Source organism: Ipomoea triloba, chromosome 3 (genome assembly GCF_003576645.1).
Source record: "Ipomoea triloba cultivar NCNSP0323 chromosome 3, ASM357664v1".
In the NCBI taxonomy this organism is placed as follows: domain Eukaryota; kingdom Viridiplantae; phylum Streptophyta; class Magnoliopsida; order Solanales; family Convolvulaceae; genus Ipomoea; species Ipomoea triloba.
Genome location: NC_044918.1, coordinates 30,678,153 through 30,703,831, shown reverse-complemented (window position 1 = coordinate 30,703,831; position 25,679 = coordinate 30,678,153). Strand labels below are relative to the sequence as shown.

At 33.6% G+C, this 25,679-nt stretch overlaps 3 protein-coding genes and 1 non-coding gene across 5 annotated transcripts; 1 reads left to right on the top strand and 3 right to left on the bottom strand.

The window, feature by feature from the left end:
* Window positions 1-783: 783 nt before the first annotated feature.
* On the bottom strand, window positions 784-3,272 carry LOC116014132 (protein PATRONUS 1-like). Of its 2 annotated transcripts, none has more exons than XM_031254138.1 (5): window positions 3,104-3,272; window positions 2,092-2,191; window positions 1,574-2,005; window positions 1,429-1,490; window positions 784-1,265 (listed from the first exon to the last, which is right to left on the bottom strand). In XM_031254138.1, exons 2-5 carry the CDS (start codon window positions 2,147-2,149, stop codon window positions 1,092-1,094), a joined length of 726 nt encoding a protein of 241 aa, XP_031109998.1. In that variant the 5' UTR covers window positions 2,150-2,191; window positions 3,104-3,272; the 3' UTR covers window positions 784-1,091. The 2 variants fall into 2 exon arrangements, with proteins under 2 accessions (XP_031109998.1, XP_031109997.1); XM_031254137.1 differs by having other exon boundaries at window positions 2,092-2,184; window positions 3,104-3,269.
* Window positions 3,273-7,210: 3,938 nt separating this feature from the next.
* Window positions 7,211-10,171, bottom strand: LOC116011897 (mediator of RNA polymerase II transcription subunit 36a-like). Its single transcript, XM_031251324.1, has 7 exons — window positions 10,078-10,171; window positions 9,667-9,995; window positions 9,141-9,236; window positions 8,955-9,032; window positions 8,683-8,859; window positions 7,635-7,703; window positions 7,211-7,555 (listed from the first exon to the last, which is right to left on the bottom strand). Exons 1-7 carry the CDS (start codon window positions 10,088-10,090, stop codon window positions 7,379-7,381), a joined length of 939 nt encoding a protein of 312 aa, XP_031107184.1. The 5' UTR covers window positions 10,091-10,171; the 3' UTR covers window positions 7,211-7,378.
* On the bottom strand, window positions 8,195-8,267 carry LOC116014561. Its single transcript, XR_004097429.1, has one exon. It is a non-coding gene; the product is annotated as a small nucleolar RNA snoR60 (small nucleolar RNA).
* An 8,096-nt stretch (window positions 10,172-18,267) lies between the features above and the next one.
* Window positions 18,268-19,409, top strand: LOC116011831 (protein SRC2). The gene has a single exon (XM_031251248.1). The coding sequence runs from the start codon at window positions 18,326-18,328 to the stop codon at window positions 19,163-19,165; it is 840 nt and encodes a 279-aa protein (XP_031107108.1). The 5' UTR covers window positions 18,268-18,325; the 3' UTR covers window positions 19,166-19,409.
* Window positions 19,410-25,679: the final 6,270 nt, after the last annotated feature.

Here is a 25,679-nt window from a genome sequence, read left to right as displayed (position 1 = left end):
TTTACATGCTTTTTTTTGTCTTTTTTGCTATGCGTTTGTGTGCCTTATCCTCTTATGATATGCAATTTTGTACCTTTAACAATATTGATTCTGTGCCAAAGACCTTGTGGTCTAGTGGCACCCGGTGTTCCGGTTTACGGGTTTAGCCTTAGTAGAGGCAACTGTTGACTCTTTGTGGTTCAGTAGGTTGTGAACAGGGTCAGTAGTACTCAAAGAATCTCTTGCGTTATGCAATTTTGTACCTAGAATAAATTATGTACATTCAGTTTATTTACATGTATATAATCAAATTAACATAATGTGCGTAATATGTTTAATTGAAGCTACATAATTTGGACTATAATCCACAATACCCATATTGGACCTTTCACAATATAATCTTAGGAGATTAATAGTTATTCGTGGAAGAAGGTGAGCGGTCGCCTCCTTCTTGGAGAAGGAGGCCATTAGACGCCGGCGGCAGTTTTGGCTCCTAGTGTCTTTTTTTCCTTTTTTTCTAATTACTGTTCATACGGCGGTCAACCGTCGGTGATGGCGGCCAACGATAGTTATCGGTAACCTATTTGTTACCTGCTAAGTGGACTTATTTGATTAATTTTATGAAATTGAAGTACTTATAGATTAATGAGTACTAGCTAAAATAAATTAATGAAAAAAGAAAATCACAATTTTGATGTTTCAATTGTTGTCCATTATGCAAATTTAAAGACTGAGACAGAATTTCGTAGAAAAATCAATAATAATAAACTAATTCCTTAATAGCATGCTATACACATGGTCAAATCACACTTAAAAGACTGAATTTAATCAATTATCTAGTCTAAGTCATAACCTTCTACACTTATATGGTCTCTCTTTTGCTTCACAAGTAGAAAACTTGGTATCTAACAGACACTCTTTCTGACAAAAGCTCATAGAGTAGCGGATGCACCAATCTAAAATAAGGAGTTTTGAATGGAAAGTATGAAGGCATTACATTGAGAATGTGACAAAGTAAGCAAATGCAAAATGTGGTGTAACAAGATGTGCTTTTCTTAGCACCAACATACTACCTCCTACCAATCAGAATTCAGAAATAATCACCCTAAAGTTCAACAGTAGTTGGCTTTGATGGTGAAATTGACGTCCTCCCCGATCCAGTCTTCCATACACGGGAGTGATATTGGCGACATTGGTAAATTGCACACATGTGGAGTGGATGACATTAGTGACATTGGTGACATTGCCACCTCTTCAATTTCTATGAGCTTCAATGGAGTCTCCAACTGTGTCAAAGAACAGTGTAAAAATGCTTACGAATAATGAGATTAAAGATGAGAATCTATATCCAGAACCTTTTAACCAAAACACAAAACAATTTGTCAATCTAAGAGATATCAATGGTGAAGAAAATTAAAATGGAAATTGAACAAAAAAGCGTAAACTGACCTTCTTTGGTTGCAGTGAGGGTGGATAAGCACGCGGAGTAAGTAATAATGGCATTGATGAAACTGTCGTGGAAACAATTAGAAACATATCAGCTTTTTTTATAGCAATAATAAAACGAAATAAATGAAATTATCTAGTTCTTTACCATTTGCAAGTCCAACTTCCTTATGAAAACAATCCATGTCCATAACCTTCCTTTGTTCTTTGATGCACTCCTGATGATTGTGCAGATATCCCTCCTCCACAGGATCAACGCTAATTTTTCCTGCATAGCCCTTTTTAGGTACCTGCTGCTGCACAGATGGCTTGCTTGAGTTTGTCAGGTCTCCGAGTGCTTTCCTACCCCCACCAACTTGCTTCTTGGCCCGGGAGGTAGTACTCAATTTGCCCCCAGTGCCGAACTTTGTATTCAGATCATCAGCCCCAATTGAAATTATTGAAGAGTTGGTTTTCTTTGATGCCTGAAGTGCAGTAGGTTTTGTAGAGTTTGATATATCATTGAGTGCTCTTCTGGTGCCAAGCCTTCCTTTGGTTTGAGCCTTAGAGATATTATTAGTGTTCATCCCAAAGGCAGTTCCTGTGGAAACATCACTTAGGTAAATTATAGGAATGTACTACAATTATGAGACCAGAAAATTTCTATAAATTTGTAGCTATAGATACCATCACAGCCAAAGTTAATATTCTGATCCCGTATCAGTTGACTAGCGGGGGTTGCCATGGGCTGTTCTATTTCCAGAAAGCAAACGAAAAATCCTGCAATCCGTTTGATTTCCTCAACCAATCAGTACACAATTAACACAACAAAAATAAAATATATGATACAGCTTGGACAAAACAAGATAAAGTTGTTGATGAAATCGTGCGAGCTTGCTACTCCTGTGTTCAAGAGAATCATAACCATGTAGATTACCACAAATGCTACACATGTATAATCAACACAGCATAAGAAACATAGATGAAACACTTGACATGAATAATCAACATAGCATAAAATAGATGACCCTTAAGAGGTCAGACACATCTATGACTATATCGATAAACTAGCAATGCACCAGGCTTATACCAGTGTTCTAATTTATAATATCCACATTAACACAGCGCAACAAGTAAACTAATGCAAAACATCTTAGCAAACAACAATATTCACAGAATTAAATATCCCCATGTGCAAAATGCAAGTTGAACATATGGTTTCTAGTTCTCTACCATTTGAAAGAGTAGTTTTTTTCTAGTTTAATCCCACCCAACAGGCTTTCCTCCTTTCACATCAGGTTCTTGAAAAAAGGTGACACTATCACACCAACACTGGCATATAGCTATGTCAAAATATGAAGCAAAGAACATCCATACAACTTTAAAATACTAATCTAGAAATAAAATTTTGAACAAATAACAGAATGGTGTGCTTCTTGAGATCACAACAAGACTATTTGTTTTCTCTGATTTTATTCTTCCCAATATTCAATTACTACATGGAGCAAATTTGTAAAGCCGAGAAAAATAAACACCATACTGACAGAGAAAAGTCTAATGCACAATCTGTAATTCTCTCTTGAAGCATAAACAAAAGTCAAAATCCAAGAACAGAGAAAAATCGAGAAAAAATAAAACCCTCCTCATTTAAAAAAAGGACAAGAAAGAACGACAAAAACAATATTGCATCGAAACGTACCAATCGAGTGAATTTCCGGCTTTGATTCTTCTTTGAATTTCCGGCTCCCTGAGAATTGATTCGAAGGAGTATTCTTATCCTTCTTTGAATTTCCGGCTCTTCGAGAATTGATTTAGAAGAAATTGGTTTTCGGATTTCAATTGAAACGGTTCATGAAATTGCCAATGTGGCTCGTGGTGGGCATATATATACAAGAGAGTTGCAACGGTCATATTTTACTCGGGTTACCCATTGCCCTTGCTTGTGGGCTGTGGCTTTATTTAGGAATGAAAGTGAAAAAATACGGGTTTAATTTAAAAAAAAAAAAAAAAAAAAAAAAAAANAATTTAAAAAAAAAAAAAAAAAAAAAAAAAAAACAACAACAACAACAACAACAACAACTAGGGGTGGCATTATCTGAATTAACACCTAAAATTAGAACTAAATTTAAAATTTTGGATGAATTGAATAGGTATTGATTTGAATTTTTTAATTATAGTAGACCAAATGTAAATTTGAACTAACACAAAATTTTATTATAAATAAAGAAAATATCTAAATTATATATTGGCTATTAAATGTATTTCATAATTAATATTATATTACTGAGTTAATTTCATTTTTTGGTTTTAGATTTATAGGTGTCAGTTTATTTTTAGTCTTTTTTCAAAACATTTCCGTTTGGTCTTACTGTTCTAGTTTTTTTGTGTCATTATCATTTTTTATCATTCGTCAACAAAACCGTTTAAATGACGTTAAATACAAGGGCATTTTGGTCTATTCAGTTCTAAGTGTTAAATTTTTTTTTTTCATTTTTTGTCATAAATTTATGTGTCATTCCAATTTTAATCATTTTTTTTTAAAATATCTCTGTTGGTCCTAGCATTATTATGGTATGACCATTTTTATCCTCCGTCAACAAATATGTTTAAATGACATAAAAAATGACGTTATTAACCACTCAAAATCTTCATTTTTTTCTTCTTGGTAATAAAATCGTTATCATGAGAATAACGCAAACATTTATTTATATTAATAACCCAGTAACATGAGTAACGGCAAATTATTGTGTGGACCATGAATATATATTTTTTTAATATACTAAAAGTACATTATTTGTGTACTAAATACATATTATTTGATACTATTTATAAAATCATGTGTTTTCAAATAATGTACTTTATGTATACAAATAATATAATTTTAATATATTAAAAATGTATTTTTTATTTATGACTTACACAAATCTATGGACCATGGTCCATGAAATAATGTTTCCATGAGTAACAATTAACAAACGTAATAACAGCATGTAATTAAAAAAAATTGATTGAAATTTAAAGGTAAATTAAGATGATTTTTCAGCACCAAGAATATAATACTCAAGCTTCTAGGATTTGTCTTATTCTGTAGAATATTAGCCAATCAGTGTTTTGATTCATTTCCAATATTAAGGGGGTTTTTAACCTTATTTTGAGTGGTTAAATATTACCAAGAAGAAAAAAAAAAGAATTTTAAGTGATTAATAACGTCATTTTTAATGTAATTTAAGCATATTTGTTAGCGGATGATAAAAAATGGTCATATCACAATAATGTTAGGATTAACAGAGATGTTCTGAATTAAAAAAAAAAAAAAAAAAAGAATCACTAAAAGTGGAATGACACATATAAATCTAGGACCAGAAATGAAAAAAGATTTAACACTTAGAACTGAATAGACCAAAATGTTATTGTATTTAACATCATTTAAATGGTTTTGTTGACGGAGGACCAAAAATGGTGATGCCACAATAATACTAGGACCAATCGGGGGTGTTTTGAAAAAAAAATTACTAAAAGTGAATTGATACCTATAAATTTAAGACCAAAAATGGAATTAACTCTTATATTAATTTTATTTTAAAACTCTCTTAGGGAATCCCTAATCCTTCTACCCTAATCTCTCTATTTGAGTATTTGGTAGGCAAATCTCCTTCACATCATCATATAATCTCCTATCAATCCATCATAGGGTGAGGATTGGCATGTTGTGTCGGACTAGTAGTGAATGATCCTCCTTGTGCAACAAGTGTTGACGGTGAGGTTACGGAAGCAGGTGAAGGGATGTCATCCGCATAAATAAACTGATGTGCAATTAGGTAGTCGTTGAGTTGATCAATGGTGACAAGTTCCTTGGTGGTTAATGAATAAACCAAGCACGGTACTCAAAACGGAGGCCCTTGAACAGGTAAAGATTATGTTCATCTAATCCAATTGACCGGCCAGCTTCGGCAAGTTGTCCAATTAAAACCTTACTTTTGCCACTTACTCGTTGTGGAGTCTCCTTGTCACAAAGATTACAGCTGACTAAGGAGACTCAAAGAACGTGTTTGAGAAGAGGACCCAAGGGCAGCTTCAATAGCTAACCACAGGGCCTGGGACGTGGTATGACCCACAACAACGTACATAACCTCATCGAATAGTGACAAGATGATCATGCACAAAATAAATGTATCATAATGTACCTAATTTTGAAGTGGTGGAGGATATATCGAAGAGGGTAAGAAAATAGGATACTAAGCCATCGGTGGTTGGTTGCGGCATAGTGTCATCGACAACAACCATGGATCTGATACTATATGAGAACAATATATCTAACAAGAATGATAATTCTAGAAGAATGAATTGTTATTGAATATTGAATAATATAATATACATGAAAGGACTATCTATATGGATATAAAGAGTCCTAGTCAGACAAGGAATAATACAATGAATATTCATAATAATACAAAGAGAAAGGATTCTAGTGTGACTAGGAGATAGAGTCATAATAAGAAAAAGAAGGGAAAAAAAGAAAAATAAAATAAAAACAAAGAAAGAAAGAAGAAGGTAGGGGGGGGGTTAGCGAACAAAGCTGATTTTAGTAAACTACTTGTGTTCATGTTTGGTAAGCATTTGCCTATGTTTGTTTATTAAAATCAACATAAATGAACACATTTTAGAGCTCATTTAATAAACAAACAAAGTATGAGCATTTGTATGCTCGTTTGCTAAGAGCTCGTGAACGTGTTCGTTAGTGTTTGTTTTATAATGTTCATGAACATGCTCGTTTAGTTTTCACTTAAGTGTTCACGACATGCTCCGTGTTCGTTTAAGATGGTTCACGAACAACCTCATTTAAGTGTAATTTATTTATTTATTTTAATTTTAAGATATTACTTTAGTTTAGCCTAATTTGTTATAGGCATTATGTTGTTTGTTTGGTTCGGTGAAGATAGACTATTTCTTGTTCACCGATAAATTATGATCATGAACATGTGCATGTGTTTGCTTGTTTAGTGTTCGACCATTCGTGAACATTAACAAACACATTTGTGAATGTGTTCGCAAACGTTGACGAACACGTTCGTGAACGTGTTCGCTAACATTAACAAACACGTTCACAGACGTGGTCGCCATCCCTGTTAACCAACTTGTTCACCTTTTCCACTGCCAGAGAAGGCTAGTCGCCTACTCACATAACACGACCGGCAACCATCACGGTCGCCGGTTGTTGATGGTTTGACTTATTCACTAGAATTTTGCCAGAAGTTCGTCAAGGTTGGCCAAAATTCAAGTATAGTTTGAAGGTCTATTTGACCCTTATCCCTTATAAACACGCCTTTTTCAATGTAATTTTTCCTCTTCATGTATCCCGCCCAAAACCTTCCTATATTTGGTTCCCATGTACATCCCATTCCAAATCGGCAAATCGACCCGATGAAGAGCAAGGTGAAGTCTCTTGTGGCAGGCATCTGTGGAAGCCAAGAAAGTAGGCAAAACTGTAAAAGGATTACCCCTAGCATGGAAATCTGCTAAAGTCACTCCGGAAAGCATTCCATTTTAACTCTTATTTTTTAGCATGATCCAAAAACTCAGTTCTACTTAAATTTGCATATAATTTTATAAAAGAAATTGATTACATTCTTTGCCAATTAAAAAAATACTATAAACGCAAAAATTGGGACTAGTGCGTATATCCAAAAAATTTATGTCATACGTAAGTAAGAATTTTATGTAATTTACGCGCATTATTTTAAGAGTAACGCTACCATTTTTCATTCTCTTCAATCCATCTCATCTCTTATGATGTAAGATTAACTAATTGTCAACTAAATTCTCATTTTAATTAGTGAATGAAATAAGGAAGCCGAATGAGAATAATAAGAAAAGGGTGGAAACCCCTAATAGTAATAACAATACAACACTGAAAGGCAACTCAAAACTGTTTGATATGGTGCGGCGTCAGTTAAGATAATAAAGAGCACATAATCTAGGCAGCGGACTTTTGCTTCTTGGGCATCCTGTAACCCCCAACAACACAAGCATGGTCTCGCTCAAATGGTTCAAGAGTCACCTGCTCGCTCGGCTTGAATTGCTCCGCTTGCAGCTTCTTAACCTCTTGTGCAAATACTGCTTCAGCCGGCACAGTTGAATCGATGCAGTTTGCCTAATAACACAATCGTTCATTCTTAACCCATTTGCTCAATTTGGAAATAATGTAAGAAGATGATTTGCCAGACACAAACCTTGATGGATATCACAAAATGACCTTCTGATTTCAAGAAGTAGGAGGCATTCAGTGCTAAAATCCTTGCCTGTAGACAACACAGCACAACACAATCATCAAAAATGCACAATTCAAGCTTCTCATGCAGATTTTATGAAGATAACATGACTAGTGCAACAGAAGAATCTCAGCATTACATATGCATGCAGTTATAAATCAATATAATAGAGTTGAATTCATCTTGATTCTTGAATGTAACAACAATCATTTTATTAAAAAAAAACAAACAAAAACCAAAATCCTCAAAAAGTAACTAGAATGTACTAACAATAATTTTATATACATATATATGAGAACATAGATTAATGATCAAATGAGAATCCCTAATCCCATGAGAATCTACAAACCAACATGAATGCAAACAATAGTCTACATAAATACACACAAATTGTGTGCATTTATGCATAAGGTCACAAGTACTCACGGGAGGAGTTCTCATTGGAACATCAACCTAAGAACACAAACCAAAATCCTACAAAGAAATCAATCAACAATAATAAAAATAACAAAAAATTAATGTGCATCAGAAACTCGGTTTTTGCATCACCCAAGCTGTCTTGAAGGGGAATCCGAGTAAACTCATCATTTGCTTGTGCAATAAAGACTAATGCAAAATATACTCCAGATATGATAAGAATGCCACATACATTCATACACATGAATATGCAATAATATCTAAACTCTAAAACTAAATTAACTGAGAAGTGGAAATTCAGTGTGCTAAAACTAACACAACTCAAAATTGGAAATTCAGTGGGCCAGAAAAATACATTCTTGAGAAAATACCAATCAATTAAAAGAAATTTTCTGTTTAGACTCAAATAATTAACATAAAAGCATAGACCAAACAATAACAGATGTTTTGGCCCATGGAAGCCAAGATTATCTATGGAGAATACAGCTGACCATGCAAGTAAATGAGTATTAACACGTACAGAAAGGAAACAGGCAGTGAAACTGAAAAATGATGGAATAATCCAAATTCAGAATTGAGAGGCATGAAAAACCTGATCAGGTTGAGCAACATCAGAAAATATCACGTCAACCATACCAACCAACATCCTGTATTTTGCAGGATGTCTGGCATCTTCAATGATGGGTATAACATTAGTGCGCTTTTTTGCCATGTTAACCAAATCTCTACCACTTCTGTGAGAAAACTCCACAGCATAGACAACCCCAGTCTAACAAAAATTTGTAGAAAGAAATACTATAAGTGCATATTCCAACACAATATTGAATTTAGAACAATCACCAGACTTAGCACATTAAAACTTACAGGGCCAACAACGTCAGAGACATGAGAGACTGTTGTTCCTGAAGCAGCTCCGAGATAGAGAACTCGAGCACCTGGTTTCTGGTAAACAAATTATTACCAAATTATGATTAATATGTCAACAAATGTGTAAATCATTATCAAAGTTCAAATTAAGAAAACCCAAATAACATTAACAGAAGAACTTACAATCCAAATTTCATCAACACCTCCAAGAATAGCAGCTGCCAACTTGGACCGGAAAGGATTCCAGACTCTGTACTCAACCTTGGTTCCATCTTCGTTCTATGTTAAAAGAGCAAGCTTTAAAATTGGTCAAAATATTCCAACATGAAATAAGGCTATTAAGGCATAGCAAATGTGAAGACAAAGAAAAGAAACAAGCGTAGATAATGAAAAAGTATAGGAATACAGAAGTTTGACTAACCTAACTCAAAAAAAAAGGAAGTGGCAGAGAAGTTCTATGAAATCCTATTAACTTAATTTCAATATAAAGTATATAAGTTTCATTTGAAACACCCTTTTTTACAAAACATCTTCACTGGTTTCTAGAATCCAATAGTCAATGCACTTGAAATTTATTGTTTAAGGAGAAGAAAACCAACATTGATACAATTTAGAAAGACCATGACCAATAGAACAGCTATTGAGAAAAACAATAAAGATTTCACTAAAATAAATAACTAACTCAATGATTTCAAAAACAATATTCTACCTGAACAGCAATCCTCTTCTCGTTGTAGACAGATTCACCAGGGACCATATTCTTAGTTACAAGAGCATCCTCTTTACCCTTGGCAATGAACACTCCCTCATGTCTATGAGGCTCCACCACAACCTTACTACCACCCTTCATTCCTCCACGTCCCCTTCCTCCACCTCTTCCACCACCTCTTCCACCACCTCTTCCGCCGCCTCTTCCTCCGCCGAACTTCATGGCACTCCCACCACCTCTTCCTCCGCCCGGTCCTCCTCTACCTCCTCTTCCGCCTCTCCCTCCATCTCCTCGGCCACCCCTAAAACCACCACCGCCACCTCCACGACCTGCAAATACAGAACAACAGTAACGTAAGACAACTCAATAGGAACAAATTTATCACTTGTAGCAATGTAACGATAGAATTACCTCTGGCAACCATAGCTGTTGCTGAGTTAGAAGGATTTTTGGCAAAAACTAGGGTTTTGCGAGGGGAGACCGGACAACGTTCACTCGGACGAACAGAGGAGTTGTGGTGATATATAATGGTGAAATTTAGGGTTTAGGGTTTTGTAACTGTCTGGAGATGATATTGGGCCGTTAGGTTTAATTAACGAGCCCACCATATTTCGTTATATGCCCAAAAAGTAGGCCTATGTGGCTATATGTTCTTAAATCATTTTAAATCTCGATGATTGTTTACCATGAATTATAGTCCCCACTGTGAATAAGTTATTTTTTTTCAACTTCATTTTTTTTTTGTAAAAATAAAATTAATATATATATATTAAAAAACTCTAATTAATATATTTCAAATGATACTCATATTGGTATACCTACATTAATGTTTTAAATTACCATACAATTATATTAAGTCACTATGCTAGGTTCATTTCCAAGATATGTCATGTTCATTTTCAAAATATTGTATGTTCATTTTTACAATACTATAAGTTCATTTCAAAATAATGTAGGTTCATTTTTACAATTGTAATGCATGTATGCAACTACATTATAATGATAGATCTCACATAAATTAATTAATGAAAAATTGCAGGTTTACTTTCACAATATTAATAGTTCATTTTTACAATACTGAATGTTCATATTTGCAATAATAATGCATTCAACTACAATATAAATATAATATGATTTTCAAAAAAGAAAACTACAATATAATACAAATGAACTTGAAGTAGGTTCATTAAGAGAATATTAGAGGTTCATTTTCACAATACAAAATGTTCATTTTATCAATATTGTAAGCACATCAATAAACAACTAAGATTTGTATTACTTTTGTTCTTCGTTAGTATTGTTTTATATATTTTGGGGGTCATTCAACAATCACGCTTAATCACGAAGTTCTCCTCCCAACACTTGCCTTAATCTTTGCATTATACGAGTTACCCCATCTTGTAATTGATGTAAGTCAAACACGTTTGCCGTAATCTTTGCGTTATACTTACTTCCCAGTGGGTTACCCCATCTTGTAATTGATGTAAGTCAAACACGCTTAACTATGGAATTCTTTGATTATATGGTTGTCATATCATACTTAAAATCAGTTTGTGATTAGTATGTGGACATTAACAATTTAACTATATTCTTCCATGGTAAGTCACAACGCCATGTTTCGAATTGAGCATGAGCTAAACTCAACTAAGTCGCAACAATTGGAATTATATTTTATTAACATTTTGGTTAACAATTGCATAGTTGGAGATGAAATTAAGAAGTTTAGAAGTCGATGATCAAAGTGTTGAAATCTTAATAGTCGATGGACCAAATCGGATATTAACTCATATTTGTTTTAAATTCTTTAAGTTAGCTAGCAGACCGACCCTCAAAGGCCCACACAAATTACAACCCGTGATGGGGCGGGTCAACTTACATTAACACCCTTATACACAAAACTGAAGTGAGATGCAAAAATATAATACACAGCATGCTACCAATATTGCAATCATAGGCTAGTCACGAATGCAACCACGCCTACAAACACTGCCTGCCAAACAATCCCAAAAATACCCTAAGTCTTCCAAAAATTCAGCAACATAACTATAGTTCTCGAGATAATTCAAATGCAAATATGAGCATGTGGAAGCAGGTCAATCAAAGTGCTAAAAATAAATTATTTGTCCATCTTCGACACCTACCCAGCCAAAGTAAAAAGATGCAGATTAGCCTCAGGTGAACAAACCTGAGCACTCAAGGAAGCACAAGAGACAGGGAACATAAGACGTGAAACCTTAGTGTCCAAATACCAAAGAGTGCGAGAGGAAAAGTCAAAGTAGTCTCGAAACTCCAACACCGAGGTCTCTACAAAGATAGATCTAATGTATCCAAACAGACACCAAGACATGCAAAGAGGACTTGAAAGAGGTTCCGAATACCATCTACAAACCCCGAGTGGGCAACCCCATAACAAAAGCCACCTCTAATTAGGCACCAAGACAGATATTTACCTTTAGAGATCCAGTCGGAGGAAGCGACCACTGAACCACCTGCATCAGGAGATGATTATCGAAATAAGCAAGAATGAGGGGCTAACTCGAAGGCAAGATGTGCTTTATTGGCTATCGTTGCAAGATGCATTCCGCTACCGACTTAAACACACCAAATATCACCCTAGGGACGCTCGGTGACCCTCAACTATGCATACACTCATTCATGTGCTTCCATAGCTCCTAAATGATCAAGTAAGGCAACTTGCAAGTAAGAAAAGCAAGCAATTGTAAACTCAATACACCCGCCTTTAACTTGTAAAAGGAGTTTGAAGATCATTATGACAAAGTTGAAGACCAAGTATCCTAGCAAAATAGTGTCATACCGCCTCAACTGTGCTACCTACATTTACATAAAAAATGTGAGAAATCGATTCTTGTGATGGGACCCGCGTGACATCAACAACGCGATACAATGTGGTAGCCGCGCCATTTTCGTGTATTTGATTCATATTCCAATACTCCAACCAAATGTCTCATACTCCCTTTTTTTTGTATGAGTCAAAACATATCACATAAACATAGAATAAAAAATAAAAACTAAGAGCACGTATAATACTTGTTCAAAAAAAAAAAGAGCACGTATAATATTAATTGAGCAAAGCGTTGACATAATATTTTCCTTGATTAAAAGACTTGTTCATTTTTTACTTGACTTGGTGATGTGACATTTAATAAGTCTTCTGGTACAAATGACTAGTGTGCCTTCCTCGTTACGTTGCATGTTTGAGTAAACGAAGGTGCACGACGGCACGTCTGCTCGTTACAGTAGAGAAGCCGTGCTAGAAAAGCTCAACAAAGGTTGTTAATGTCGTCAATTTATTGTTGTCGGTTTTGCTGGGAAATCAAAGTTTGTACATTGCGTTGATCAAAATTTCGATAATCTCTAATAAGATATATATATATATAGAAATTACACAAAACATATATTGGATTAAAAATACAAAATACAAAAATGGCGTGGTAAGTTGGGTGAGGGGGCAGTGTCATGAGTCATGACAAGAGCCGAGACTTCCATCTCGTGTGTGTACCGCGTAGCTTGAAGTTGACTTGTATTCCCAGAATATGCCTTCCCTAGATGGGACAACCTCGTTAACCCTATTCACAACATTACCCTTTCTCAGTTGTCACCTTTGTGCTACAATACATTTCAATTTAAAATAATATTAAAATTACACTTTTAACCTTTAAGATTTACGCAATTAGTTATTTTTATTTTTTAATTATTTAATTTTATAAATAAAGTGATTCTCTTGTGATACCGTATTACAAATTCTTATCTGTGAGACGGACCGGGTCAAAATGAAATTTGGAATACTAATAAAGGGCAAATTATACTGTGCACCACGCGTACGTAAACGACGTCGTTTTGAGCATTGTAAACTAACCGTCCGTTTTTTTGGAAATCATGTTTCCCGGTTCGGCCGGTGTCTGTATTTATGTTAATATTCTGTGTATTCCAGGCAATCATTCTGTGTATTCTAGGCAACCGTTCTGTGTATTCTAGGCAATCGTTTTGTGTATTCATGTTAGTAACACATGTTGTGATGTGTTTGTGCATTTGAATGTTTAGGAGGATGAATTTTGTGTATTTTGTGTTAATATTCTGTGTATTGACTGTATTCATGTTATTAACACATGTTGTGATGTGTTTGTGCATTCGAATGTTAGGAGGATGAATTCTGTGTATTTTGTGTCAATATTCTGTGTATTCTGGGCAAACATTCTGTGTATTCTAGGCAAACGTTCTGTGTATTCTAGATAATGATTATGTGTATTATAGATAATGAATTCTCTGGAGTTATTCGCGTCCGCGTCCACTAACATCGAAACGACGTCGTTTTACGTTCGTGGTGCACATTGCTATGTACACCGTGGTGCAGGGTATAACAATTGCTAATAAAGAATATAAAGTGTTTGTTACTTATAAAAAAAATACAATACTTTTGAGGAAAATATAACACTTTTAAATCAAAATGTAAAAATATTACATTTTTTTCAAAAGTATTACAATTTCCCTTATAAGTAATAACCAACATTTTATTTCATATTAGTATTATATTTTTCAGTATAAGTATTACATTTTCATCATGATCTAACCCGTCTCAGACAAGGATTTGTGAAAGACTTTCTCACAAATTTATGCCTTATAAATATACTTCTCAAGTGTGTTACAATATTGCACTTTTAATAAAAATACAACATTAAAGACTAGAAACGCAATACTATAACACAATTGAAAGCTATATAATTTTCAAAGTAAACAATTAAGTAGGGGTGGACATTTCAATTTTTGGTTCGATTTGGTTTCCATTTTTTTATTTTGAAAAAATGAAACCACTCAAGTTCAAATTGTAGTTCGGTTTGATTTTGGGTTCAGTTTGACATATATAATTCGATTTTGACTCGGATTTATGTTCAGTTTGAAAGCTCAAACATTCTTTAGTTCTCTTGTACATATAACTATTTATTTACTTTCACTAATAATTTATATTTGAAAAACGTAAACAACAAGTCTACAATGCATATTTCAAATTTCTTAAATTAAAATAAGTCTAAATTGAACCTACATCTTCACCTGCGCATACTTTCCAATAGCAACGTCACAAACTCACAAAGAAAAACTGAAAACAAAGAACAATTGTATAAATTTGAGTTAGCAAATTGGGGATTTAGTGTGTGTGTATTAAAAAAACAATCAATTTTTCGGTTTGATTCGGTTTTTAACTGAACCGAACCGAAACTATTAGGTTTATAAAATTAGAATCGATCGATTTTTAATAATAAACTAAAACCTAATTGTTCGGCTCAATTCAGATAACCCGAATCGAAATGCCCACCCCTACAATTAAGGACCGTACCTGAATGACTAGTTATGTACACATTCCCGAATAACTAAAAATGTATTTTTTTAAAAAATAATAATATGAAAATTAATCAAACTGTATTAATGTAATTAATTGTCATCTCATAAGTTTATTTTTCCTAAATGTATCTCACTTTTTTTGTATTGTCATCATGTGAAGAACTACAGCATATATATTACTACTAATAAAAATTGAATTCAAATTAAATTATTTACATAATAAACTAAAAGTTTTACCATTGTACTATGGTATCAATTTATTAACATTTAAAAAAGCATAGTCAATTTATTTTAATACTTAGCAAATTTCTTTTTAATATAATATATAAAAGATAAACGAAAATGAAATTTTGGCAAAAACATAATTAAATTGTGTATTCAATAAAAAAATTTATGAATTTTTGTGTACTTTTTAAATGATAGACTTCTATAGATTTTTTATTTATTTTAAATAACTCTTGTAGTATATGTTCAAGTTTTTGTAGATTTTATAAGAGTTTATAAAACTTTATATCACATTATGAATTTTTAATAACTTTCATTGACTTTTTTATTTTGAAAAGTCTACATATATCATTAAAATTCTAAATTAAATACACTCTTACTAAGACCACTGGAGGATCCTCATCTTGCAGAAGCTCTCGCAATAAAGGAAGCATTATCTTGGCTGAAGAGCGAGAGGTGGTAGAAAATATGTGTCTGATCAAATTGTCAACAAGTGTGCCGGCTCTTTATTACCGACCTTCCCTCGGATCGATCATATGCTAATTTTGTTGTTAGGGATAGTCTTAGAATATTGTCTAATTTTTAGGCATATGCCATTAGTCATGTTAACCGATTAGAAAATGTGTAGGCTCATACATTAGCTCGGGCTGCACATGCAAACACTGATCTTAACATTTGGATTGGTTCACCCCGTCACTGTATTCTAGCAATGAGTAATTGATTTGGTTTTTCTCAAAAAAAATAAAAAAATAAAAACACACTCTTGCTATATTTTATTGACGTCTATTAATACTTATATTATAATTTTATTTCAAAAAAAGTTTTTGATATATCAAATATTTTTTTTGAATTGAATATCACTTATTAAAGATTCTCTCAAAATCTAAATGAAATACTATCCAAATTTGATTTTTTTAAAGTATGAATCGAATACCATCTGACTTTTAAATAATTTGAATTGAATACCTCTAAACTTTTAAAGTTTGTAAAAGTATATACAAATTTTTAATCGAGTACACCACTTTCATTTGGTTATACAAGCACTAAAATATCATTTATCATTTACTGTGTATTAAATTTTAATCAATTGTAATTTACTTTGGTTTGAGAGAATATGTTAATTTTGATTTGATTGCATGTTTTTGGACAGTTTAAGGATTCAATTGTAATTTTTTTTAGTTAAATTACCCAATTACATTTTCGAGTGTGGTTCGGTGACCTATTTGAGCATTATTATTATTATTATTATTAGACTTACACAAAGAAATAAACTAAATGAAACTAGATTCTAATATTTCACAATCTGCCATAGAAGGAAATTATGTGGTCCAATTTTAATATAATATTTTTTATTACCAAAAAGGGGAAAATAAATTATTGAATTAATTTTAATTTACTTTATTAACTTACGTGCAATATGGTGAATTTGAAAAAGTTAGGATCTATTTAAAATATCATGTTGTTTAATTTTAATATAATACTCTAATTATTTTTGAAAATTATTATAATATGATCAATCAATTTGAATAATATATGGGTATAGAAAACATCAAGTTAAACAATTTAAAAATTCCTTGTTTCAAGAAAATAATAATTGCAGGAAAATAATTGTTATTAAATGGCATTAGAAGGTTCTAAACAATTTTTCTTTTCTAACTTAGACAAATTTTTTTATAAAAATATGAATTATAGTCGGTACGGTGATATAACCAGAGATAATTAATTAACAAATGAAAAAAGTCCTATTAGTTATAAAAAGATTACTTCGAGCAAAAACTTGAAGTTTCTAGTTTGTCACATTTTGTAAATATATAGTTGGAGTCTTAATGGCTAAGCAAGGCATCACTCATTGCATTGCCAAATCGGACTGGATTTAGTATTTGTGGTCGAACTGTACCCTCCATTTTGCCTATAGTATTAAATAAGAGCCTAAATGATGAGCTTATCCCGAAGATTGAATCCCCAGTTCTAAGAAGCTCTACACTCTCACCTGACAGAACATTAAGGTAGATGTAAATTACGGTAACTTAATGGCTTAGCAGACATGATCAAATGCTGGTGCGCGTAAGGAATTTGTCCACTTTGAGCACAATCCACACTGTCGATGTTAAGTTTCGAACCTTAATCTCTTACCCGAAATACTGTCTACTGAACCAGTGAATTAAGCTTGTGCGCACCCCTAAATTATAAGCTAATTATTGAATTCGTCCCTAATTTTTAGTTGTGCTCACTTTTCATCTCTAAACTATAACTGACATTCATATTTCGTCTTTTTTTTTTTCTAGCAAAACATTAGGGATGAAGTTTGCAACGTTAATTATAGATTAAGGATGAGAAGTTAGCACAATCTGTTAGAAAAAAAGACAAAATTTGTAACGTATGAAAATTGGATACGATCAATAAGTATGGACGAATCTAACAATTAATTACTCTATAACTTAGGAATGAAAAGTACAATTTTTCTCATAAATATACGAAAGTTTTCACACAAAGAGGCATTTGGTACTTTAGCATCAATAGAATTTTCGGGAAAATATTTTCAAGGAATATGTTTAATGCAAATAACTTTACAGAAAAAATTAATTAACATGGGTGTTTCTTGAAAACATAACAATTAAATTACTTGGAAAGTTAATTAACATATTTGATTCGTTTAAACTTTTCTATAAACTTTTATAATTTCTAAAATATCTTTGCAATAAATAAACATTAAAATATAACAAATAACCAAAAATTTAATAAATTACCTCTTTTAAGTGGGATTTACTTTCTTAAAATCATAAAATGTAATTCTGATTAACTCGAAACGTTCCTAGGTAAAAAATTACACAAAAAATGAGAATAATTTTCTCACCTTTTAAATTTCAAACTTTCAAATGCCCACAAGAATGACAAGGGGCAACGTTGGAAGTTTACTGAGAAAACCAATAGCGTGTCATGTTCGTAAATTCGTTGGGGTTGAAGGGTAATTTGGAAAGATTCGAAGTGATGCTATAAATAGACCAATCACCAATTGGAAGATTATTCGAGACAAGCCTTTTTTACTCTTATCATCATTTATTCGCCGGAAACCGTTGGAATGGGATCGCGATACGAGGTGGAAGTGAAGATCATATCTGCCAAGGACTTGAAGAACGTGAACTGGCGTTACGGCCCGGTGAAGCCCTACGCCGTGGTGTGGGTCGACCCCAAGGCCAAGTGCTCCACCAGGGTAGACGAGGAGGGCGACACCAATCCTTACTGGGATGAAACCCTCGTGATTCCTCTCGAATCTTATAACATCGAGGACGCCACGCTGTACATCGACATCGTCCACGCCCACGCGGGCGAGGACGTGAAGCCACTCATCGGCTCCGCCAAGATCCGCCTCCGCGACGTCGTGGATGACGCCGGGCTCGGCGCCCAGGTCGACCGGAAGCTGGAGCTGAAGCGCCCATCCGGCCGACCCCACGGGAAGCTGGAAGTCAAGGTCAGCGTGCGCGAGCCCCGGTACCAATCCCGCGACCCGTACTACGCCCCGCCCTACGGCGTCCCCCCGCCCGCGACCCGCGGGGACTACCCGCCTGCCGCGCCGTACGGCAACCCGTACGGGGCTCCTCCATCCGGCTATCCTTACGGCGCTCCTCCGCCGCCTCAGCCGTACGGGCAGCCCAGCTACGGGTACCAACAGCCCGCTGCGTATGGCCAGCAGGTCGGCTACGGGCAGCAGGGCGGGTACGGTCAGCCTGGGTACGCGTACGAGGAGAAGAAGAAGAGCAAATTTGGGGGGATGGGGACGGGATTGGCGGTGGGTGCGGTGGCGGGGGCTTTGGGTGGACTAGCGTTGGCTGAAGGGTTTGATGCCCTGGAGGACCACGTCGCCGATGAGGCTGCAGAGAAGGTGGAAGAAGACCTTGGCTATGACCCTGATGACTTCTAGATTATTAAACTCTAAAATCTGGCTCTTTTTTTACTCTGTTTTGCTTTGCTCTCCTCTGTTTTCTATCTTCGGGTGTTTTAACATCGGAAACTTATAATATTACGGAGTATTTTTAATGTCACCAAATGATCTTACATGAAAATGCATATGGAAAGAGTAAGATTTTCGGTATACTATATTAATCAAGTGGATTTGTGGTTCAAATTTAGTTTATCAAATAGATGTCTTATATACACAAGGCAAATCATATAAGTCTCTCTCTTCGTTCTTTATCCTTTTATTATTTCTACATCTGTGATATTAGTTTTTCATTTTACCGTTAAGTTTATGCTAGAACACATTTATATCTAACAAAGAGTGACTATTTATTTGAAATAAGAGTTGAATTGGTCATCAAATAGAATGCTAAACGGTAATTACACCATTCAATTAAAAAATTACAACTGAATCTTTAAATTAACATATTACTAACTAATAAAATTGAAAATAAAAAAAATTCCTGACCAACATTCTACCACCCTAGATTTTGAGACGTTGCCTTCATCCTTCAAACCTTAAAAAGAATGAAGAGATCGGATGAAGGCAATCGCTATGGCTGCCTTCATACCCTTTGTCTCCAAAAACTTGGAGACAAAAGAGTCGTCTCCATGGGCTTAGAGAAAACTTTAAAATTTTCTTTTTTCTTTAAAAGTTAAGTGAACTGCAATAACTGTCTTTATCATTTTAATCCCATTGGTCTCCAGAGATCTATGGAGACAATATCATCACCATGGATCTCTAGAGATCCTTCATCTCTAAATCCATGGAGTCGACTCCACAAATGTGTTGGTCTATGATTGGAGACCGATCTTTCACAGGGAACCTTGTTTTTTCAAAATTTGTTTAAAAATATTTTTCGGTTGGCAACATGCTACTTCATGTTACTTGGAGTGAATTACTTGATTTTACAATGTTGAATGGTTCAATTACAGTCTTTTTTTTTTTTTTTAAATATTTAAATGACAAAATTGCATTTTAAAATTTTGTTTAATGGCACACTTGACTCTTATTTTTATTCAACTCTTTCTCTCTTTTTGAAAATTAAGCCTACACCATCTACTCATCTAGCTCTTTAAAACATTATTTTATATTAAAATTTTATATATTATTGTTTAATAGCATTTATTTATACGCAATTAATATATACTTTTTATGCCTCAAAAATACTGACATGATAATAAACGAATAGTAAAATTTTACTCTTTATATGACATTTTGAATAATGGAGTTATATTATAGATATTCTTATATTTATAAGGACCATATTTTGTAAAAAAACAGAGGAAGTATGAGTAGTTTCGAAATTTTAAAAAGAAAAAAAGAAAAAGAAAAAGGTAACAGGGTGTAGACCAAACATTTTTGTTTGGTACAAGAATTGATCTGAACGAATAAGATAAGCACATTAGCTGGAGAATAAATAAAGTGACCACTTGGGAAAAAATGGTGGGCAAGAATCATGTGGCAAACAAGTTTCAGTTGGAATTTAGACGTTTCAAATATTGTAACCATTGTTTTGAATTTTCGAATTTTGAATTTAAATTTAGATTTTAAATTTATTTTTATGGAACCTTTATTATTACTTGTTATAAGGGGTGACATTAGGAGGATTTGAGATATCTACATCCTTCTATATAATAAAGCCAATAACGTCTTGGCCAATCACAACTTAACATTTTCCCGCCCAATAGAAGTGACGTCGTTTTGTTACACTATATATATATATATATATATATATATATATATATATATATATAATATGGCTCATATGCGGCCTACACAGTACATGCGGTCGTGTGGCCTAATAGATGCCGTTGGATTGAGTTGATCTGACGGTAGATGTTATATATTAGGATTTAGGAAGTTTAATTCGCGTAAGTTAAGTGGGGCTTTATGGTAATTATAAGTGGGGGAATGTAATGTTAGGGGTACAGAATGCACCAACAAACGCATTAAAACACACCATTCTACGTACTAAAATGCACCAGTTTTCATATTAAAACACACCACTTAACCACCACACACCAGATTCAACTACTCTCGTAAAACTCACCAACATTTGTATTAAAATGCACTACTAGAAAAATTAAAACACACCATTCTCTACCATACCCAAAGACACCTAGCCAATTCAAATGCACCAATAAACGTATTAAAACACACCATTCTACGTTGTAAAATACACCAATTCTCAGATTAAAACACACCACTTAACCACCACACACCAAATGCAACTACTCTCGTAAAACTCACCAGCCACCATGTGCATTAAAACACACCATTCTACGTTATAAAATGCACCACTAGACAAATTAAAACACACCATTCCCCACCATACTCAAATACACCTAGTCAATTCAAATGCACCAACAAACGTATTAAAACACACCATTATATGCTCTAAAATGACTAGTTCTCATATTAAAACAAACCACTTAACCACCACACACCAAATACACATACTATTGCGAATTACACCAATATTATCTCAAATATGAACCAGATTAATGCTGATAATGCACAAATTATTGCGAATTACTCCATCCTCGTTTCTCTGTTATAGTCGACCTGTGCATTTTGTTCAAGACTGAGTGTTCGTTGCTGGTGATGGAGTCCTTCTACGCTCGTCTGGTGTTCGTTGCTCAGTGCTCATCGACTTCAAGTCTCCGTCGTCGTCGTTGTTCGTTGCTGGGTTTTGAAATTGTAGTGAATTGTCAACATTATCCTTCCAGTTCGCGTAACAAAGATCAAGCGCCTTTATTGGGTGGATTAATATGAAGTCTTAGATCATGGAATCTAATGGTGAAAATCAGGCCACACAGCCGCACCTAAGAGATTGTTCGCATCTGATCAGGCCTATATATATATATATATATATATATATGTATGTATGTATGTATGTATGTATGTATGTATATATATTAAGTGGACATTATTAGTGTATCAGATATAACGATCCGTCATTAATCTTATCATTATTGTATCCATTATTACCTTCATATTATATATATGTGTTGTACACCACTATAACGATGATGACGTGATTGAAATGAAAGAACTACATTTGGCCTCTCCTTTTCTTCCCTATCTTTTGTCTTACTTTCTCAATGTATTTGTTGATCCAATATTGCAACACACCGGTTAGGAACTAACATGTCAACGGACATCAACATCACAACATGTATATAATAGTGCCGTATTTATTGTTATGCATTTATTATTCTATATGCATTCACACGATTTCTATTTCAAATTATTATTCTGTTTGCACCGCTCAATGCACGTATTTAATCATTGCAATAAAGGAGTATATGAAACAATTACCAATCAATACAAAAGAAGAAAAAAAAACCACAAAACGAAGGATTTAAGTTTATTGCATATTGATTGGTAATTGTTTCATATTATTGCACGGACTAGCGGTTACTTGATAGGGAATATACCCCGAGTATACCGCCCTACGAATCATATACTTATGTTATATGTATTATACGAGTATGAAGCTTGTATAAAGAGGCCTTGGTCATTTATTTTACGCGACTTTTCTCCCCTCTTCTCTCTCTCTCTAAAAACAAGACTCAAGAGGCTCTTTACTTTCTTTCTATTGACTCAAGAACTATCAATAAAGAAGAGGATTGAGAGCCAATTTATGAATTTGACACTATACTTTACATACATCTTCTCCGCATACTTTGTAGACTAAGTATATGGAAGAATTAATCCATATCAATATATATATATATATATATATATATATATATATATCCTTTTTTAATAAATAGTGTTATAATTATAATATAAAACAAAAAACTTAGAATAGATGGAAGTCTAACCTACCTGGGACTAAAAGAAACTACGAATCTAAACATAATCAAATAACTTAGAATCACTAATTTCTTAATTACATCTTATTATCTTAACGTCGATGTCCATTGGTTTTCTTCAATTTTTTTTTTCGAAATTCCTCTTCACCGCATCTTCGTCGACGGTCGACCATTGATTGCTGCTTTGGGCCACTTCCCGCTAGATCCTAGTATCCTACACCTGGTAAACTATTATTCTATTTTTTCTGTCTTTATTTCCCTTTGCAATTCTGCACACAGGCAACACGTGGCTATAACTCTATAATCCTCTAATGAGTAATGTAATGATTATTTAGATAATGGATTCTACGATTTCTACCATTCTAGAATATATATAATTTTTGAATCATTAATAATTATCCTGAGTTACTTAGTACTGTGTAATACATCCGTAATTTATTCTATTAACAGGATAGAAAATAAAAGAAGGAAAAAAACGAAAAAAACTGTTGAAATTTGTGTTACAATTTAACATACTGATTATTGAGAATTTTTTTTGAAAAAAGTACGTCAAGTGTTTTTGTTACTTTCTTATACACAATTTTTAATCTTTTGTATACAATGCTACATAAAAAGCATTTATCTCGAAGCGAAAAAAAAGCTGAGCAGTTAATAGAATAAAAAGTAAATGCTCTGATCCTAGCTCAAAACTAGGGGTGGGCATTTCGGTCTTCGATTCAGTTTTTTTCGGTTTCGGTTTCGGTTTTAAAAGAAATAAACAATTCAGTTTAACATTATCGTTCGATTCGGTTTTAAACGGTTCGGATTTATATTATCTTGCTCTGCACGTATGCAAAATGCTTGAAATCTAGAATTGGATGATCTCACATACTTCACAACATTTCGAACACTAACCACACTACTATCCACCGCTCACAAACCATCCTTCACAATCAAATTCAAATTATGTGCACAATAACGCACATGCATAAACTCTCCACCCAATATCAATAGATCCTCTCTCCAGCACTTCAGTTTAACTTTCAAAAGCCTAATTGCATTATCATCGGCATATGCGTTGTCAACTGTGATAGTAAAAACTTTGTTGATACCCCAATCAATCAAACAATTCTCAAGTTCTTTTACAATTGTTTCACCTTTATGATCAGAAATTGGTTTAAAACTGATAATTTTTCTATGCAACTGCCAGTTCACATCAATATAATGAGCAGTGGTAACCATATAACTGACAGTAGTAGTACTTGTAGTCAATATATCAGTAGTTAAAGAAACTCTTGACTCACTAATCATGCTCTTTAGTAAAGCTTTTTCTTTCATATACAATTCAACTACATCTCTTGTGATTGTTCTTTTTGAAGGGATAATAAATCTTGGACAAACAACACTACAAAATTGTTTAAACCCATCTCCATCCACAAAACAAAAAGGCAATTCATCCAAAATAATCATCTTAACAGTGTCCTTCCTACAACCTTCTTGATTAAACCCAATCGCCACAAGATTACTACTACCACCTTTTAACAACACTTGCACTTTCATGTACTGTTAGATTTTTTTGAGTTGCATTATCAAGATGGTCCTTTAATGCAGTATATCTTTGATTATGTGCTTCCAAACTACTAGTGCCACTAGTTGTTGGACACTTTTAAATTCTTTATCACATTAATTACATCTACACTTATCCTTGTTGTCATCCAATCTAGTAAAGTAAATTCATACCTAAGACCTTGGAGTAGTTGGTTTTGGTGGAAATCCACTTTTTGAACCTTTTTTTTTTCGACCGATTGTTCAATTGATTCATTTGGAGTGTCACTTGAAATATTTTTCTTGATGACAAGATGAAGAACCATCCATCTGCATAGTTAATATTTGAAAAAACCAAAAGTTATTAAAAGTTTAAAACAGTAATGAAAAACAAATTTCAGAACTGGAATAAAAATTCTAGTGAACTGGAATGCAATTCCATTTACTGGAATGAAATTCCAATTCTGGAAAAAAAAATTCAAAATTGGAATTTCAGACAGTCCTTCTGGAATTTTCATTCTAGTAAATTGGAATTTTACTAATAAGAACTTAGAAGTTAGAACTATGTAGCAGATGAAATGTTAATACCGATTTCTCAATATCATGCATACCCCAAAATTCAAGAACCTTAAATCTAGCTATAAGGTGGAAAAATGTAAAAATTATTACTAAGCCTAAATAAGTAAATAAAAGCCCTAAATCACTAAAAGAAGACTATTGAAATTGAAACAAGAAGATTTACAATGTATAAATTATAAACTTCAAAAAGACTCAAACGAGTCAGGCGAAAATTACATCGACCTTCAATGGTGTTCAAGTGAGTGGTGGCTGCGGACTACGTCACAACGGTGGTCAGTCGGGCGGAGTGCGGATTGCGGACACGTGGCCAGTGGCGGACTGGTGTGAGAGTGTTACTACGTGAGCCGTGAAGTCTGAAGAGGAAGTGAGGAACGAGTACTAACTTAGGGTTTTGAGGATTATTGCTTATATATATATATATATATATATATATATATATATATATATATATATATATATATATATATATATATATATATATATATATATATATATATATATATATATATATATATATATATATATATATATATATATATATATATATATAT